The sequence below is a fragment of the Myotis daubentonii genome, chromosome 16 (genome assembly GCF_963259705.1).
Source record: "Myotis daubentonii chromosome 16, mMyoDau2.1, whole genome shotgun sequence".
In the NCBI taxonomy this organism is placed as follows: Eukaryota; Metazoa; Chordata; class Mammalia; order Chiroptera; family Vespertilionidae; genus Myotis; species Myotis daubentonii.
This window is the reverse complement of record NC_081855.1, coordinates 24,501,873-24,518,354: the sequence shown is the minus strand read 5'-3', so window position 1 is coordinate 24,518,354 and position 16,482 is coordinate 24,501,873. Positions and strand designations below refer to the sequence as shown.

Genomic DNA, 16,482 nt, shown 5'->3' with positions numbered 1-16,482 from the left:
CGGGAAGCCGGGGGCTGTGGGCGCGCGTCCCGGCGGCGGCGGCGGCGTCCCCGGGGCCCCGCGCCCTGTGCGCCCCCGCGCCCGCGGCGGGAGCCTGCACCCTCAGCCCAGCGGCGTCTTTGTGTGCGGGGGTGTGGGAGACAAGGCGCGAGTCCGCGCCACGGGAGCCCGCTCCCTCTCCCTCTCCGGGCGGGTGGGGGCCTCTCCGCGCCGCCCCCCGCCGCCGCCGCCGCCGCCTCGCGAGGACGCCCGCGGCCCGCGCCGCTCTCCTCGCGCCCGGCGCGCCGCCTCCGCCCGCCGGCGCCGCTCGCACATGCCCGAGCCGCAGCCTCGCGAGCAGGCAGCGCCGGCCCCCCGCCCCGCGGCCCCACGCCCCGGCTCCGGCGCCGTCCCTCCTCGCGGGCCGGGCGCCGCGGCCCCGGCATGAGGAGCGGGCGATGATCCCCGCCGCCGCCGCCGCCAGGAAGGGGCCCGAGGGCAAGTACCCGCTGCACTACCTGGTGTGGCACAACCGCCACCGCGAGCTGGAGAAGGAGGTCCGCGCGGGCCAGGTGAGCGCGCCGTCGGGGCGCGGCGGGGACCCCGCGGCTGGGCACGCCCGCCCGCCCGGCGTGGGGAGGGGGCGCGGCGCGTGCTGTCCCGCCTCCCCGGCGAGTTTGCAGCGCCTCTTTGTTCACGCCGCGGCGTCTGTGCTCGCTGCCCCGGAGAGAGTGGTGGGTGCAGCCCCTCGCCCGCTCCCCTCCGGCGGGGACGGGCGCCCCACACGTGTCCCGGACCTGCTCGGACCGGGGTGGGGGACACTGTGCTCCTCCTTCGCCGAGGCAGGGGGGCTTCGGGGAGGGGCCGCCGGCTCGGTCTGAGAGCCATGTGGTGGGAGAAGCCGCCCCACTCAGACACCTCCCGGGAGAGTGTGCGGAGGTGGGCAAGGCCGGGGGCGGGGGTGGGGGGTCATACATCCGGATCAGAGAACAGGCTGCGTGACACTCCCGGCATCCCAGCCCCACCCAGTGCCCTCTGCCCTCACGGCGAGTGCTTGTCTTTCCTCGGGCTGGGCAGAGCCCTGGATCCTGCAGACCCCAGAAGCGGCTTCGTAATGGGGCGTGGAGAAAGGAACCCTCCTGGGGAAGCCCCGAGGGCCTTGCCCGGTGCTGAAAGGCGCGCTCCTGCCCTGGTGCTGGGGCCTGGCTTTTAGATTCTGAGGAAGCTGAGCCACCGGCCACAGGAATGATCGGAGGTTCTGCACACACAGCAGGCTCCCTGGTTCTTGCTAGTCGGTGAGAACAGATGGGTCAGCCAGCTTTTGCCGGACTGTGGCTTCCAAGAATCTGGGGTCTTCTGGTCATTCTTCAGGAGGGAGGCAGGCACAGGTCACACGTGGTTCCCAACTCCACCCTCGGCCCCCAGGCCACAGGTAGGCACTCTTGGCATGGCAGTCACCCTCCACAGTGGGGAAGCAGGAGCCAGAGCTGGGCCCCGCCTGCCTGGGGGTGCCTCCGGTGAGGCCTGCGGACTTGGCCGCAGTCCGGGGGTCATGGGCTGGGAGTGGTTTGCTCCGGAGTCGCCCCCTTGGAGGGTCTCTTCCTGAGTCGCAGGGAGTTCAGTCTGAACAGCTGTCTGCTTCCCAAGGGAAGAGGAGGGCATCACCAGACAGCGAAGCAGGGAGGGGTCAAAGTGTGTCTCCGAGGCTACCACTGAGCCCCCCCCCTCCCCCCCAGCACAGCACCATCTCTGCATAGCAGTCCCAGGAAGGGTTGGGGTGACCCGAGCCTCCAAGTGTCTGGGCTGGTTGGGGTGTCCACTTCCATCCTCCCTCCGCTTACACAGGGATGCTCTAACTTGCTCCTCCGACCGTGCCTCTATTTGCCCATCATCACGGAAGTGGTTTTCAGCCAGAGGGGCCTGGAAAAGAAAGCCAGGTCAGAGTGGTGGGTCCTGGGGAGCGAAGGTGAGCAGCCCTGCCCTCAGGGAGACTCGGTGCTGGTGATGCGAGTGTGGACGGGGAAGTGCAGTGCGAGTGCAGACTGTCCAGTCTCGTCTGGTCTAACCTCTCCTCCGCCTCTGTCCCCCGAGGACAAAAGAAGACAAGCCTCCGGCAGAGGTTACAGCTGGAGGGACTGAGGACTGAGCGGAGAGGAACGTCCTCATGGGGTGGTTGAGGGATGGTGGGCTGCAGGGTTGCTAGAGGCTGGTGGCCGAATCTCCTTCTTCCCTCAGTCACATCCTTTGCCGGAGAGGTGGGCGGTCTTTTTCTTGCAGAGACTGGAGAGAGGCAAAGTGGTCCAGGGGAAAAGGCTCTTTCACCCGGCCTCTCTGACGGGCGGTACCTGGTGCCGGGGTGAGGCTGGGGGATGAGCTCTGGGACCTGCTGCAGGTGGGGTGGTTTGGGGCTGCTGTGCCTGTTCCTCTTTCCCTCCTCTCAGGCTGCCACGGAAACCAGGCACCAGGCACACCCCATCCCCACTCTCCCACTGCCCCACCCCCACCTGCCCTGGGGAGTTAGTGTCTCCTGGAAATGGACACCACTTGGTCTGATCCAGGCCAGGGGGAATATAGGGCACTGGTGAGGTTAACCCTTGTTCAACCACAAAGGAATCAGGCCAGCCCTCTCCTTGGCTCTGCGCATGCCGAGAAGGGGGGTGCCAGTCAGTCTGGGAGGGAGAGGCCCCTGGCTGTTGCTTATCTTCAGGACTGACCCAGAATGACCCTTGCATCCACATGCGCCTGCTCAGTCCCCAGGGCCTCAGGCTCCCAGGGAGAGCTGAAGGTGCCCAACCCACCATTTCCTGCAGAGGGTGGGCCTGGGGGCAGCCACCCAGCATCATGAGACCACCACAGACTCCTGGAATTCCAGCTGGGAGTCCCTGGCCCCTGGTTCTCCTGGCACAAGCTGTCACAGAAGACAGCCAGGCATTCCTCTAGCACAGCATCTGGGTTTCCCTGGTCTGTCGCCTGGCATAGCTGCCTCTTCTTCACTCCAAGAAAGCCCCGCAGAGGCCCTCCTGTGGGCAGGCTTGGCAATGCTGTCTGCCCGAAGAGGGGGATGGGATGGTAGGCTCATGGGCTTTGCTCAGTGCCCACCCCAACTCTTTTGGGGGCTGGAAGCAGGAAGTGGTAGGGAGATGGGAGGTGCTGAGAGGGTGTTTTCTTTGGTGAAGGGAAGGGTCCATGACCACCCCTAGCTGGCACCCAGCAGTACATGGCTGCTGGGTGCCCTGTTTCCTGCTTTGCATATGTCCTGCCAGGTTGGGAGGGGGCTGGGGTGTGCCAGTTCCCTCTTGGCTGGCAAAGTCCTGAGGTTGGCAAAGCCAGCTGGCCATGGCCCTGGTTCTGGAGTCACAAGTCTCTGGTGTTCCCTGGGGGCGGGAGGGGGAGGCTAGAGTGTATAGCTCCCTGTGGGAGGGCTGAGGGGAGCAGGATTCCTCCCCTGGCAACAGGCACTCGGGAGAGGGCCAGACTGTGATTCTAGGGAAACATCTTTCTTCCTGGGGCTGCCTCCACCACGGTCTTCCTTCCTGCTTTCCCCAGCTCATCCTTCTGACCTGGAGGCGGGCGAGATGGGATTGTGGGGCCCCTGGATGCTCAGGCAGAGGCTGCCCCACCCAAGGTGCCTGTTGTGTCCACCAGCACCTATGACCCCTCCCCCCGGCCCCCAAAGTGAGCAGTTCAGGTGTGGGCCGTCACCACAGCTGGTGAGTTGGGAAGCTCAGGGGAGAGAGCCACAAACCCCAGAAACCAAAAATCAATGTGTCTGGGTTGAGGGGAGGGGCTGCGTGGGGCAGGATGGAGGAGGCAGGGTGAAGGGAGAGTTAGCAGATGCCACCCCCACCTGCTCAACCCAGCTAGAGGCAGCATTCTGCCTCCCTCCCCCTTGAGTGACTCAGGCATACCTGTCCCTACACCTCATGGTCCGGTGGGAGAACGGAGAAGCAGTGACCACACGGGACTCCAGCTGTCCCCCTGGGGCTGGAGGAGGGAGGGGGCCGGGGAAAAGAGACAAAACTGCGCAGGCAAGGCCTCACCCACTGGGCCCGTCTCCCTTCTCCAGCACCTGTGCTTAGTCTATACATTTGGAGTGTCCTTGTAAGATGTCACCTAACAAAAGGATTCTGCTAGCGCTAACCAAGTTTGAAAATATACCCTGTGTGTGGGTGTGAGAGGTGTGCATGTGCTAATATGCTGGCAGCCATCACGTGTGTTACACATGAGTAGACACCTGTAGAGCCAGAGGGCAGCTGGCACGCATGCGCTTGCACACTTTGGGTGCACACATACTGTGAGCGTGGAGGCAGGAGTATGAGAGTGTATCCTTGTGGTACCTGCACGTGTGTGTGTGCCTGAGGGGGGACCTCTCAGGAGTGGGGACCTCCCAGGGAGCCCAGGCTCTTAAGCTGGAGAGACCCCTGCGTTTGCCTCCAGCTGAGGCCTGCTGGGATTCAGAGTTTCCATTCTCTTGGTGGGGAGCGCCGGGTGTTGGGTTTCATGGGAAACCTTTTCATTCCAGCAATTAAATAGCTCAGGGCTTTGCCGAGGGTATTAATGAATTCTCCCACCTGGGCCCGGGGCAAGGTGCCTCTTGCACTGTAGGCTCTGCTTTGAGCAGGTGGGGGAGCTGCTTTGGGGCTTGGTCGGTTGTGTGTATGCAGGGCCCTTGGAAAACAGCTGTGCCCTGGGGACCTGAGGAGGGTGTGGGTAGGTCTCTTAAGGAGTGGGAGTGAGGAGGGGCACCCCTGCCCTCCAGGCAGTGCCAGCTGCTCTCTGGAGCCTGGAACTGAGGTACCTGAGGGGGCAGGTGGCAGGCAGCTTCTGGAGCCCTGGGGCTGGGCTGGGTGCCCTGCCAGCTCCCTGGGGCCTTGTTAGCAGCAGCATCTGGGGCAGGGCTGGTGAGACGGCTCAGCTGCAGCCCCACGGGAAGGCCTCCTGACTGCCCCAGCCAGCGCAGGCTCTGTGGGTCCTCCCCCGTCCCACCCCAGGGCTCAGCACCCTATCCAGGGCGGGGCCCTGAGGGTCCCAGCCCAACCCACGCTCACCTTCCCCTGTGGGGAGCTGGTGTGGAGGGGCCGCAGGAGGGCCGCTCACATTTCTGAGTCACAGCTCAGAGGGCCACAGGGGCCAGGTACACTTTTTTAAGGCTCCTGGTATCCTTGAAAATGAAGAAATGCCAACACAAGGTTATAAAAATAATATAATTTAAAGTGCTTTCTTTTTGACAAAGGAGTTCATATCCATGTTTTAAAATATTTAACTGTTGATAGAAGGCTTCTAATGAAAAGCCGCGGTCCTCACTCCGCCTCTCCCCACCTCCCATCTCATTCCCCAGAGGCGACTACTTTGAACTCTAGAATTGTTTTTTAACCCCCATAATTATCAACAGCATACTTGTACAACGATTCCGTGGTTTATCAGTTTTACACTTACTGCCTTCCCCTCTCCCTGGCCCTCATATATAGTCATCTGTGTATTTGTTGCGCATTTATTTGCTGTGTATTTATTAAGCGCCAGTTCTGTGCCAGGCGCTGCCTGGAACTGGGCATCCAGCATTGAACAGAAGCGAGAGGGACACTCCCTTTGTGGGGCTTACAGTTTAGGTCAGGGAGACCATGAAAAAAACAAACAAGCGATTTAATGTGGAAAGAGAACTAACACAAGATAAGGGTCAATCGCTAGGCAAACAGCACCTGTCATTTAAGATGGGCTGTCGGCGCAGGCCTTTCTAAGGAGGTGACATTTGAGCAGCGACGGGAGTGAAGTGGCTCCCTGGGCGTCAGGAGAAGAGGGTTGCAGCGAAGGCCAGCGTGTGGGAGTGGAGTCCGGAGGAGGGGGGGGGGGCGAGGGCGGAGCACACGAGTTCAAGTCCAGGGCTATTGGACGGGAAGCCACGGACAGGTTTTGAGCGAAAGGACCTGGGGAACATTTCAAGGGATTGCGGTAGCTGCTCTCGATGGGCCATGTGGGGACCGGACCTAAGGAAGGAGTCAGGAGAGGCGTGAAGAGACCAGTGAGGAGGCATGGAGGCCACCAGGTGAGAGAGGGGACGCCTAAGGCAGGATGGCAGCCTGGGGGGATGACACTGAGAAGACCCTGGGCCTGTTTTGAAGGTGGATTGGATATGAAAGGTGAGAGAAAAGGAAGAGATAAAGAGAGTTTGGGAGTTTTTTAACCTGGAAAGGGAGTGAATGAGGCACTGTTTCCTGTGATGGGAGAACTGGGGCAGGTGCAGCTGTCCAGGAATGGCTGACCTGAGGAAAGCCAGGGAGAGGAGAGAGGTCATGGGAGGTCACGATGTCCCGTTCTGGTTTTTGAGTACAATGATCTTTTCCTATTTCTCCGAGGATGTAAATTGCTGTTTTCCTCCAAAAAAGCTTTCTTCCGTTTCCTGCATTGACAGTGTTTCCTCTGGGTTTTTTTAAAATCCATTTGCCTATTTTGGGTCTCTTTATGTTGGCAGGTTTCCTCAAATGTCCAGTCATCCCTGGCTGTGGGGCATATTTAAGAATAGGGCATCCTGGCCGGGTAGCTCGGTTGGTTAGAACGTTGTCCCAACACACCAAGGTTGTGGGTTCGGTCCCCGGTCAGGGCACATAAAGAAACAACCAACAAATGCATAAATAAGTAGAACAACAAATCCATGTTTCTCTCTCTCTTAAATCAATTAAAAAAAAAGAAGAAGAATGGGGCTGTGGAGCTTACTGATGCATGGGTGCTACTGTCAGGGGATTGGGTGGCAAGCTGGCCTGCTTACTGCAGGATCCCCAAATGTCTGTACCCAGAGGTCTTTGGTGTCTCCTGCCTCTCTGTTCTCCTGCTAGGGGTGGGATGGGGCCACCTGGCTGCCAGTGGGTGGGGACCTGAGGCAGGGATGGGCCTGGGCTCTCACGGCTCACTCCATGACCTCATCCTCAGGCCAGTGTCCCTGAGTCCAGTGCAGCTCAGGCTCAGTTTCCACAGAGAATAACCCCTGGCGTCCTGTGCAGGGCAAAGGGGCATCTCCCCGCATGATAAGGTTGGAGAGGGGGCCAGGGGTTCTGAGTTTTAATCAGCCCCTGTGTTTCCCTCTGAGCCTCACTCCCACATCTGCCTGTTCTATACCTTTCAAGAGTGCTAGCGGGTGATCTGGCTCGCTACTCACTGAGGCTCCCACGTCAGTAATGCCCCAGCCACTTTCCATGTTCTAAAGATGTGTTAAAATCTCTCACCTGCTGACATCTCTTATTCTTGTGGGTTTTAAATATTTTATTGACCTTCTTGTACTTAGTCACAAATTTACCATTTGGGGCAGCCTTCATTTCTTAGATGTAAGTTTCCATCTTGTATCATTTCCCTGCCACCTGGATAACTTTCTTTAACATTTATTGAACGTCTTCTGGTGACACATTCTCTTAAGTTTTGTTTGTTTATGAAAAATCTTTATTTCCCCTTTATTTTTAAAGGATACTCTTTACAGGATATAGAATTCTAGTTGGACATTTCCCCCCTAGCACCTTGAAGAGTCCATGCTATTGTCTTCCAGCTCACATGGTTTCTCATGCGAAATAGGCAAGCTTTCCTGTGTTTGTTCCTCCATACATAGTGTGTCTCATTTTCCAAAATGCTTTTAAGATTTCCCTTTTTATTTCCAAAGTGGATGCATTGAGACAAAAATTTATTCTCACCGTGGCCGGTGCGTCTCTGTTGGGCATCGTCCCACGCACCGAAAGGCTGCTGGTTCAGTTCCCGGTCGGGCGCATGCCCAGTGTGCGGGCTCCATCCCTGGTCGGGGGCGTGCTTTGTTCTCACATCGGTGTTTCCCTTCTTCTCGCTCTAAAAATCAATTTTAAAAATCTTTTTAAAAATTTATTTCCTCATAATTATGGAGGTTGAAAATTCAAACTGAAGGTGTCAGCAGGACCCCACTCCCACCAAAGACTCTAGAAGAGAATTCTTCCTCTCCAGCTTCTGGTAACTCTCAGCAGCGTCCCGGGCTGGCGGCTGCATAACTCCAGTCTCTGCCCCCGTCTTCACATGGAACGTCTCCTCTCTGTGTGTCTTATAAAGGCACATCACTGGACTTAGGGCCCACCTGGAGAAGCCAGGCTGACTTCGTCTTGAGATCCTTAACAAATACTATATCTGCAAAGACCCTTTTTCTGAAAAATGTCACATTCAAAGGTTATGGGGGATTAAGATGTAGACATTTTGTGGGGGGAGGGGCACCACCATTCAACCCACGGAGACTCACAATTAATTTGGAGAGACAAGAGAATGGACAGTTACAGTGTGATAGGGACATGCCTTGGTGTGGGGAGCACAGGGCTGTGGGAACAAAACACAGAGACTCTGACCAGCCTACGGAGCCCAGGAGGCTCCCAGGAGGAAAATACAGGCCCTGCGGCACCTGCCAGTCCCTCCACTCAGTGGTGGCACCATGTGGCCTGGTGGGTGCTGTGGGGGTTTCAGAGTGACCGACACAGTCTTCTTAAGGGTATAGGCCTGGCTTTGGGGTTAGGTGGCCAGGGTCTGAACCTCAGCTGTCACTAACAGTTATGGGGCCTTGTGCAGGTCATTCAACCACCCCAAGCCTCCTTTTCCTCCTCATAAAATGGGCCGAGGTCCTACTTCATAGAGTTGTTGTGAAGATTACTGAACCGTGGAAGGGGTTCAATAAACATCTGTGAAGTGGGATTAATGGTAGTACTAACCTGAAAGGATTGTTATGAGGATTAAATGAGCACATGTGTGTGTATGTCTGTGTGATATGTACACCTATATGTGTGTGCAGTATAATTGTGCTATTCACAAAACAGTAATAGGATTTATAACTTGATAATACAGCCTAGCCGGTTTGGCTCAGTGGATAGAGCGTTGGCCTGTGGACTCAAGGGTCCTGGGTTCAATTCTGGTCAAGGGCACATGCCCTTCTGTGTTGCGGGCTCGATCTCCAGTAGGGGACATGGAGGAGGCAGCCAGTCAATGATTCTCTCTCATCATTGATGTTTCTATCTCTCTCTCCCTCTCCCTTCCTCTCTGAACTCACTAAAAATATGTTTAAAACAATGATAATACATAGTGTCCCACAGGCACTGTACATGGGTTTGAAGTTGTACCATGAACGTATTCTTTCATGCATTCCTATAATGCATTACTGCAACTGTTGGCTAGATCTCAGTGATAACGTCAAGGGTCTAAATTGGTGGCCCTTCCCGGTCTCGGGCCCTGAGGATATGTCCTGTCTCAGCGGCCCTCCTTGGCCAGCAGCCTCTCCAGGCCACCTGTCGGCCCCAGGCTTACTCTCCGCTGGCAGCCCACTGGCCGTGGAGGAGCAGACCCAGTCGGGACCTAGGTGGACAGGAAAGGAGGAAGCCCTCCCTCTCTGAGTTACTTCCTGTCCTGTCCCGAGAGCCCCTCTCCGCTCTCCTGGCCCCAGTTAACTGTGTCTGACCCTCCCGTTGCCTCATGAGATGTGCAGGCAGGCGGCAGGCCGCAGGTGGTGGCTGCCTTCTTAGAGGCTCTGGTTCAGAGGGGCTGCTTCGGGAGTGACCAGGCCTTCGTCTTCACCTCCTCCTCCAGGTGGACATCGAGCAACTGGATCCCCGTGGGCGGACTCCCCTGCACCTGGCCACCACCCTGGGGCACCTCGAGTGTGCCCGAGTGCTCCTGGCACACGGTGCAGACGTGGGCAGGGAGAATCGCAGCGGCTGGACAGGTGGGCACCCCGTCAACCCCAGCCCCCCAGCCAGGTTTCCCCGGCATCCTGTCCTCACCTGCCCGGTGACACTGCTGTGCCTCCCCCTCCCCCAGTGCTTCAGGAAGCGGTGAGTACCCGGGACCTGGAGCTGGTACAGCTGGTGCTGCGGTACCGGGACTACCAGCGGGTGGTGAAGCGGCTGGCGGGCATCCCCGTGCTCCTGGAGAAGCTACGCAAGGTGAGGGCCAGCCCCTCAGCCTTCCCCTTGGAGCCCTGGGACCCTGCCTGTGGCACAGACTTCGCCACTCTCCTTTCATCCTCCAGGCCCAGGACTTCTACGTGGAGATGAAGTGGGAATTCACGAGCTGGGGTAAGAGGCGCTGATGCGGGTCTCTCGGGACCTCAGGGCTTTTGCACTTGCTGCTCCCCTGCCTCCCGCACCCTTCCCACAGCTCTTACTGTAGCTCCTCATCTCTTGGCTCTCAGCTCAGTGCCACCAGCCAGGCCTTCACGCACTGCCTCAGACTCTGTCTCAACCCCATTATTATTATTTCCTTCTCTTTGCAATGATTTGCTCATTTGTTTGTTACCTGTCACCCCTTGCTTGAAGGTAAGCTCCAGGAGGGCAGGGGTCCTGTCTTGTTCAGTGTTTTGTCCCCAGTGACTGGAATAGTGCCTGGCACACAGTAGGTGTTTAATAAACATTTGTGGGAAGACTGGGTGAAAGATGGAGTGAATGAATGAACAGACGGCGGGTATTAGGGACTGGGTGGCAGCTGACACATGCCGGTCTCCGACCTCAGATTGCTCCTTTCTGAGTGGCTGTGGTTTATGTTGTGTGTGTGTGTGGGGGGGGGGGGGGTGTGGGGAGCAGTTTATCTCCTATCAGTTCCTTATCCTTTCCTGGCCACACCTGACGCCCATGCCCTGAGGTGGCCCAAGTTGGGTGGGTCTGGCAAACCGAAGCCACCTCTGACCTTCCCTTCCACCTAGTGCCCCTGGTGTCCAAGATCTGCCCTAGTGACACCTACAGAGTGTGGAAGAGCGGGCAGAACCTGCGGGTAGACACCACACTCCTGGGCTTCGACCATATGACGTGGCAGCGAGGGAACCGCAGCTTCGTCTTCAGGGGCCAAGGTCAGGCAGCAGGGGGTGGGGCAGGGTCGGGAGGCTGGAGACGGCTCCATGCTGCCCCTTACCTCCGTGCTGTTCCCTGGCTGGCAGATACCAGTGCCGTGGTCATGGAGATCGACCACGACCGCCGGGTAGTGTACACGGAGACGCTGGCGCTGGCCGGGCAGGACCGCGAGCTGCTGCTGGCTGCGGCTCAGCCCACGGAGGAGCAGGTGCTGAGCCGGCTCACTGCGCCTGTTGTCACCACACAGCTTGACACCAAGAACATCTCCTTTGAGAGGTGAGTGGGCATGGCCTCGATGGCCGGGAGCCGGCCTGGTGGGCTGCCTCCTCACCTGGGCCACTCTGATCCCTCAGGAACAAGACGGGCATCCTGGGCTGGCGCAGCGAGAAGACTGAAGTGGTGAATGGGTACGAAGCCAAGGTGAGCCCATAGCTCCCTGGCGCCAGACCCCGCCACACTCCTGCCTACAGGGAGCCGGGCCGGGGTTTCCTGAACACCGTCTCTCAGCCTTGGGGGTGCAGAAGCCGTGCAGCATTGAGGGCAGGGCACTAGAGTAAGAGGCAACTGATGAGAATGGTCAGGGCTTATTGAGCACTTATTATATTCATGCTCAAGGCACTGTTCTGACATTTTATATATATGTGTGTGTGTGTATATATATATGCACACACCCATACAGGTGTACATATCACACAGACATACACACATGTGCTCATTTAATCCTCATAACAATCCTTTCAGGTTAGTACTACCATTAATCCCACTTTACAGATGTTTATTGAACCCCTTCCACGGTTCAGTAATCTTCACAACAACTCTATGAAGTAGGATCTCGGCCCATTTTATGAGGAGGATAAGGGGGCTTGGGGTGGTTGAATGATCTGTACAAGGTCATATAACTGTAAGTGACAGCTGAGGTTCAGACCCTGGCCACCTAACCCCAAAGCCAGGCCTATACCTTTAAGAAGACTGTGTCGGTCACTCTGGGACCCCCCACAGCACCCACAGGGGCCACATGGTGCCACCACTGAGTGGAGGGACTGGCAGGTGCTGCAGGGCCTGTATTTTCCTCCTGGGAGCCTCCTGGGCTCCGTAGGCTGGTCAGAGTCGTGTTTTGTCCCCACAGCCCTGTGCTCCCCACACCAAGGCATGTCCCTATCACACTGTAACTGTCCATTCTCTTGTCTCTTCAACTTAACTGTGAGCCTCAGGAGGGCAGGGATCATGTCTGCCTGTGCCTGTTCACCACTGTGTCCCTGATGCCCGCCTCAGTGCCCAGCACATAAAGACTCCTCACAAAATGTTTGCTGAATGAATAAGAGAATGAATGAATGATGTCATAGATTTCCTTGCTCAAGGGCCTGGAGAGAGGAGCAAGCAGCTCCCCTGTCTCCTGCCCCAGACCCTTCCTTGCGGGAAGAGTTCAGGAAGCCCTTGGGAGCCAGGCGCAGGGAGACCAGAGCTGTCTTTGAGCCCTTTCTTCATCTTCCCCCAGGTCTACGGGGCATCCAATGTGGAACTCATCACCCGGACACGGACAGAGCATCTTTCAGAACAGCACAAGGGCAAGGTCAAAGGTAATGAGGCAGACGCACGCCGGGGGCTGTGAGGAGCCAGCTTCCACGTGAACACCTCCATCAGCATCCCTCTGACGTCCTTGCAAAAGCCAGGATAGTCTATTCAGGCAAATGGGTTTCAACTCAAGGGCCACGCCCTCGTGGCTGGTGGGGGCTGCCTAGAGTGCTGCCAAGATGCTTCCAGGGCAACATTTGGTTGGGCTCAGTGGGAAGGGGTCGATGACCACGGTCTGCGTTGGGTTTGGGAAGGGAGAGAAGGGTCACGTCTGCTCTTTGTTGGCCCTTCTGGCCCAGTGAGACGTAGCCTAGGCAGAAAGTGAGCGGCCCTGCACTGATTCTCTGTGCCCGTTGATACTACACCTGACTTTCTGGGCATCACTTACTGTGTCTAAAGCAGAGAGACATAATTCCTACCTCACAGGAGACCAAATGAACATGGAAGTGCCTGAAAGAAAACATACACATGCGCACGTATATTCCAAAACTGTTCACCAAAGCAGGTACTTTTTGTCCAGTGTCATCAACTTGGAGAGTGACACTGGAAGTTTACCCTGAGCCCAAGGCCTGCGTTCTATGCCAGCTAGACTAATAGTGGCCCTGGCCCCGCCCCCCGCGTCTCAGCCCCTTCAGGTGAAGGTGCCTGGATGTTGGTGTGGATAAGCAGCTGCCCCGCCCCCAGGAACCAGCCTCCTGCCTCCGACTTGGGTGCCGTTACTTCCGAGGGCTGCAGTGTCTTCCAAGATGCCACATTTCTTACAGGTTGCAAGACACCGCTGCAGTCCTTCCTGGGAATTGCTGAGCAGCACGGGGGCCCCCAAAATGGGGTGAGTGTGGGCCAGGGGTGCCCCTTGGTGGGCAGGTATGGATGTGGCTCAGGAGAAGGCCTGGAAGGTGTCCTGCTTAGCATGCCTGCGAGGACCTCTTTTCCACGGTGCCCAAGACCATGCCAGCTCCACAGTGGCAGTGGGCATGGCTCTGGGCCTGTCATACACATGGCTGGCCTCGCATCAGAGGCTGAGCAGGGCTCATGGGCCCCTCCCATGCGGTACAGACCCTGATCACCCAGACTCTGAGCCGAGCCAACCCCACTGCCATCACCGCAGAAGAGTACTTCAACCCCAACTTCGAGCTTGGCAACCGTGACATGGGCCGCCCCATGGAACTGACCACCAAGACACAGAAGTGAGGCCCCTGCTGGTGCTCAGGAGGGGTGGGCAGGGCAGGACGGCCGGGGAGGAGGGGCAGGGGCTCCGGAAGGTTCTGGGAGCATCACTCCTACAATGTCCCTCACCCCTTGGGATCCTGGGGGGGCAGGTTCAAGGCCAAGCTGTGGCTTTGTGAGGAGCATCCCCTGTCCCTGTGTGAGCAGGTAGCTCCCATCATCGACCTCATGGCTGTTAGCAATGCGCTTTTCGCCAAGCTCCGGGACTTCATTACCCTGCGCCTGCCTCCCGGCTTCCCTGTCAAGATTGGTGAGCCCCCATTCCCACTTCCCCGTGGCTGCTGTTGTGGGGCTGGGGGGTTTAGATGAAGGAGAGTGGGGGTCTACGGTGTGAGGGGGTGGGTGGTGGCTCCTGATGGTTTCCTCACCCTCAGAAATCCCGATCTTCCACATCCTCAACGCCCGCATCACCTTCGGGAACCTCAACGGCTGCGACGAGCCCGTGCCTTCGGTGCGAGGCAGCCCCAGCAGCGAGACCCCTTCCCCTGGCAGCGACTCCTCCAGCGTCAGTAGCTCCAGTTCCACAAGTGAGCCCTGCCCCCTCTGAGCTCGCTCGCCCAGCCCCCTCCCCAGAGCCCTCTTCCCCTTCCTGGGGAGCCACTCTGACCTCGGCCTGCCCTCAGCCTCCTGCCGTGGATGCGAGATCTCTCCCACCTTGTTCGAGGCCCCACGGGGCTACAGCGTGCTGGGTGGCCAGCGGGAGGCCGCGACCCACGACGATGACGACGATCTTCTGCAGTTTGCCATCCAGCAGAGCCTGCTTGAGGCAGGCAGTGAGTATGACCAGGTTCGTCCCCTTGGACGCACGGGGCCACCTGACTGTGGTACCGCGACAGCCAACTGGCCCCGCCCTCTCCCTCCAGGTCACTATCTGGGAGGCGCTAACCAACAGCAAGCCGGGCACTCACCCCATGTCCTGCGAGGGTCGCCGACAGGACAGGTCAGTGGCCACCAGGATTTGGAGATGCCCCCCCCAAAACACCCCAACACCCTGTCATGGGGTGAGGACACAGCCCACTGAACAGCCCTCCTGGCCCAGAGGAACTGTGGTCCCCTCACCAGGGACCTACTGGAATCAAGATGGTTTCTACCATAGCCTTTTCTGGCTCAGGGCGTGGGTGAGCAGAACTCCTAAAGTGGCCGGTGTGGGGCCAGGCCTCATGGCCTCCAGACCCTCACCAGGCCGGGTGTCGGGGCCAGGGTTCTAGAAGATGCCCACATGCGCTGGCTGCTGCCCCCCTGGGTGGATGGGCTTTGTAGGGACTGGGATCTGCCACACTGGGTGGGAGCCAGGGAGGTGAGCAGGACTGAGGGCGGCAGGACTGCTCGGTCCTGGGGCCTCCATGCTGGCTCCTGCCCTGCTCACCCGCAGTTGCGCCCGGAGCCCTGGATGTGTCGTCCTTGCCCACAGGAGCAACCCGCCCACCCCACAGCACCAGCCCGCCACCCCCACGGCGGTGCCCAGCCCTCAGCCCAGCCCGGGCCCTGGCAGCCACGTGTTCCGGAGCTATGATGAGCAGCTGCGGCTGGCCATGGAGCTGTCGGCGCGGGAGCAGGAGGAGCGGAGGCGACGGGCACGCCAGGAGGAGGAGGAACTGGAGCGGATCCTGAGGCTCTCACTGACCGAGCAGTAGTGCCACCGTCCGGCCTTCGGCCACGCCACGTGAGCCCCACCTGAGCGAGGTTCCCTGGCCCAGGCACAGGCGCTGTGGCTGGAGACCAGAGCCACCGCCTTGGGGGCGTAGGGAGGCACCAGGCACCAGACCAGGAGGGGGTCAGCATGGCCAGGCCAGGAGGCAGCTGGCTGGGCCCGGTCCCCCTGCTTTGCTGTAACTGACCCTCACCCCTCTCCTCTGTCCAAGGGCAGAGCCAGGCGGTCCTGAGCGGGAGACCAGGCTATCATCCAGGGCTGATAGCCTGCTCCTGGCTGGCCCTACTTCCTGCTCACTGACCCCACCCCCGGACACTGCCTGTGAAGCCTTTGCATTTCCGCTCTTCACCCCTGGGGGCAGCTGAGCTCCCCAAGTGCTGTGTTGCTGCTTTGTTCCAGACGCAAACCAGCACGTCCAGGGCCCAGCCCCTCCCCCACTCCAGCATTTCAGCGTCAAGTGCACTTAGCGGGGTGCCCAGCTCCCCCAGCCCCCACACCCCTCCCAGGTCTCAGGGTGGTCCCAGCTTCAATTTGGGCAGCCAGAGGTTGGAGACCCCTTCCCCAAGACATTTTTTTGTGATCAGGGAGGGTGTCCAAGGTGGCCCCCCACACCTGGGCTCGCCTGGCTCCCACATGCTGTTCTGGCAAATGGGGGACAGATTGGGCTGGGGGCAAGCTCTAGACCCTACACTAGGCTGGATGCAGAGGGGCTGCCGAAGGCCCAGGCACCACCACCCACCCCGTCCCACCAGCTGCTGCTAGCCCTCCGTGGTTGTGCGCCCCACTTGCCCCCTCCCCGGGGCTGATTCTAAAACCTTTCATCCAATGGTGCTAACCCCAGGCTCTCCCTGCCCACCCCACCCACCAAGAGAAGCACAGACCCTGCCAGGGGCAGGGGCCCATGGCACACCCTGACCCAGGTTCTCTCTGACGGGCCTTCCGGGCTCCGCTGGGGAGGTTCAGAAGGGACACAAAAGGGATGGAAGGAAAGAACAAAGAGAAACGGTTCCTCGTACCCCCTCCCTGATGCCAGGGGCACCAGACTGATTCTGAGGCACAAATTAAAGAGGCTTCAAACCTGAGGCTTTCCCTGTCTGCCTTTACTGGGGAGGAACGCCCGCCTGCGGCCTGGGGTTCCTTCTGAACCTCCGTGTAGGGAGGGCTCTGAGGGAAGAGGGTGCCTGGTGGATCCTGAGCTCATTGTCAGGATCTCGGGGAGCCTGGGGGCAGCAT

General features: G+C 58.9%; 1 protein-coding gene across 4 annotated transcripts; it reads left to right on the top strand.

Moving 5' to 3' along the window:
* The first annotated feature begins 416 nt into the window (after positions 1–416).
* On the top strand, positions 417–16,331 carry ANKRD13B (ankyrin repeat domain 13B). 4 transcript variants are annotated; one of them, XM_059669287.1, is made up of 15 exons: positions 417–551; positions 9,544–9,679; positions 9,775–9,899; positions 9,986–10,031; positions 10,655–10,798; positions 10,886–11,075; positions 11,153–11,219; positions 12,295–12,376; positions 13,136–13,200; positions 13,428–13,558; positions 13,691–13,848; positions 13,973–14,125; positions 14,222–14,371; positions 14,462–14,538; positions 15,010–16,331. In XM_059669287.1, exons 1-15 carry the CDS (start codon positions 438–440, stop codon positions 15,109–15,111), a joined length of 1,740 nt encoding a protein of 579 aa, XP_059525270.1. In that variant the 5' UTR covers positions 417–437; the 3' UTR covers positions 15,112–16,331. The 4 variants fall into 4 exon arrangements, with proteins under 4 accessions (XP_059525270.1, XP_059525269.1, XP_059525268.1 ...); XM_059669286.1 differs by having other exon boundaries at positions 14,971–16,331; XM_059669285.1 differs by having other exon boundaries at positions 14,222–14,385.
* Positions 16,332–16,482: the final 151 nt, after the last annotated feature.

What these genes read in the sequence shown, in the direction of transcription:
- ANKRD13B (XM_059669284.1), top strand. Translation starts at nt 438, where the DNA reads ATGATCCCCGCCGCCGCCGCCGCCAGGAAGGGGCCCGAGGGCAAGTAC. An exon ending in TCCTGGAGAAGCTACGCAAG is followed by an intron (nt 9,900 to 9,985) that starts GTGAGGGCCAGC and finishes TTCATCCTCCAG; the next exon opens with GCCCAGGACTTCTACGTGGA. An exon ending in AAGAACATCTCCTTTGAGAG is followed by an intron (nt 11,076 to 11,152) that starts GTGAGTGGGCAT and finishes CTGATCCCTCAG; the next exon opens with GAACAAGACGGGCATCCTGG.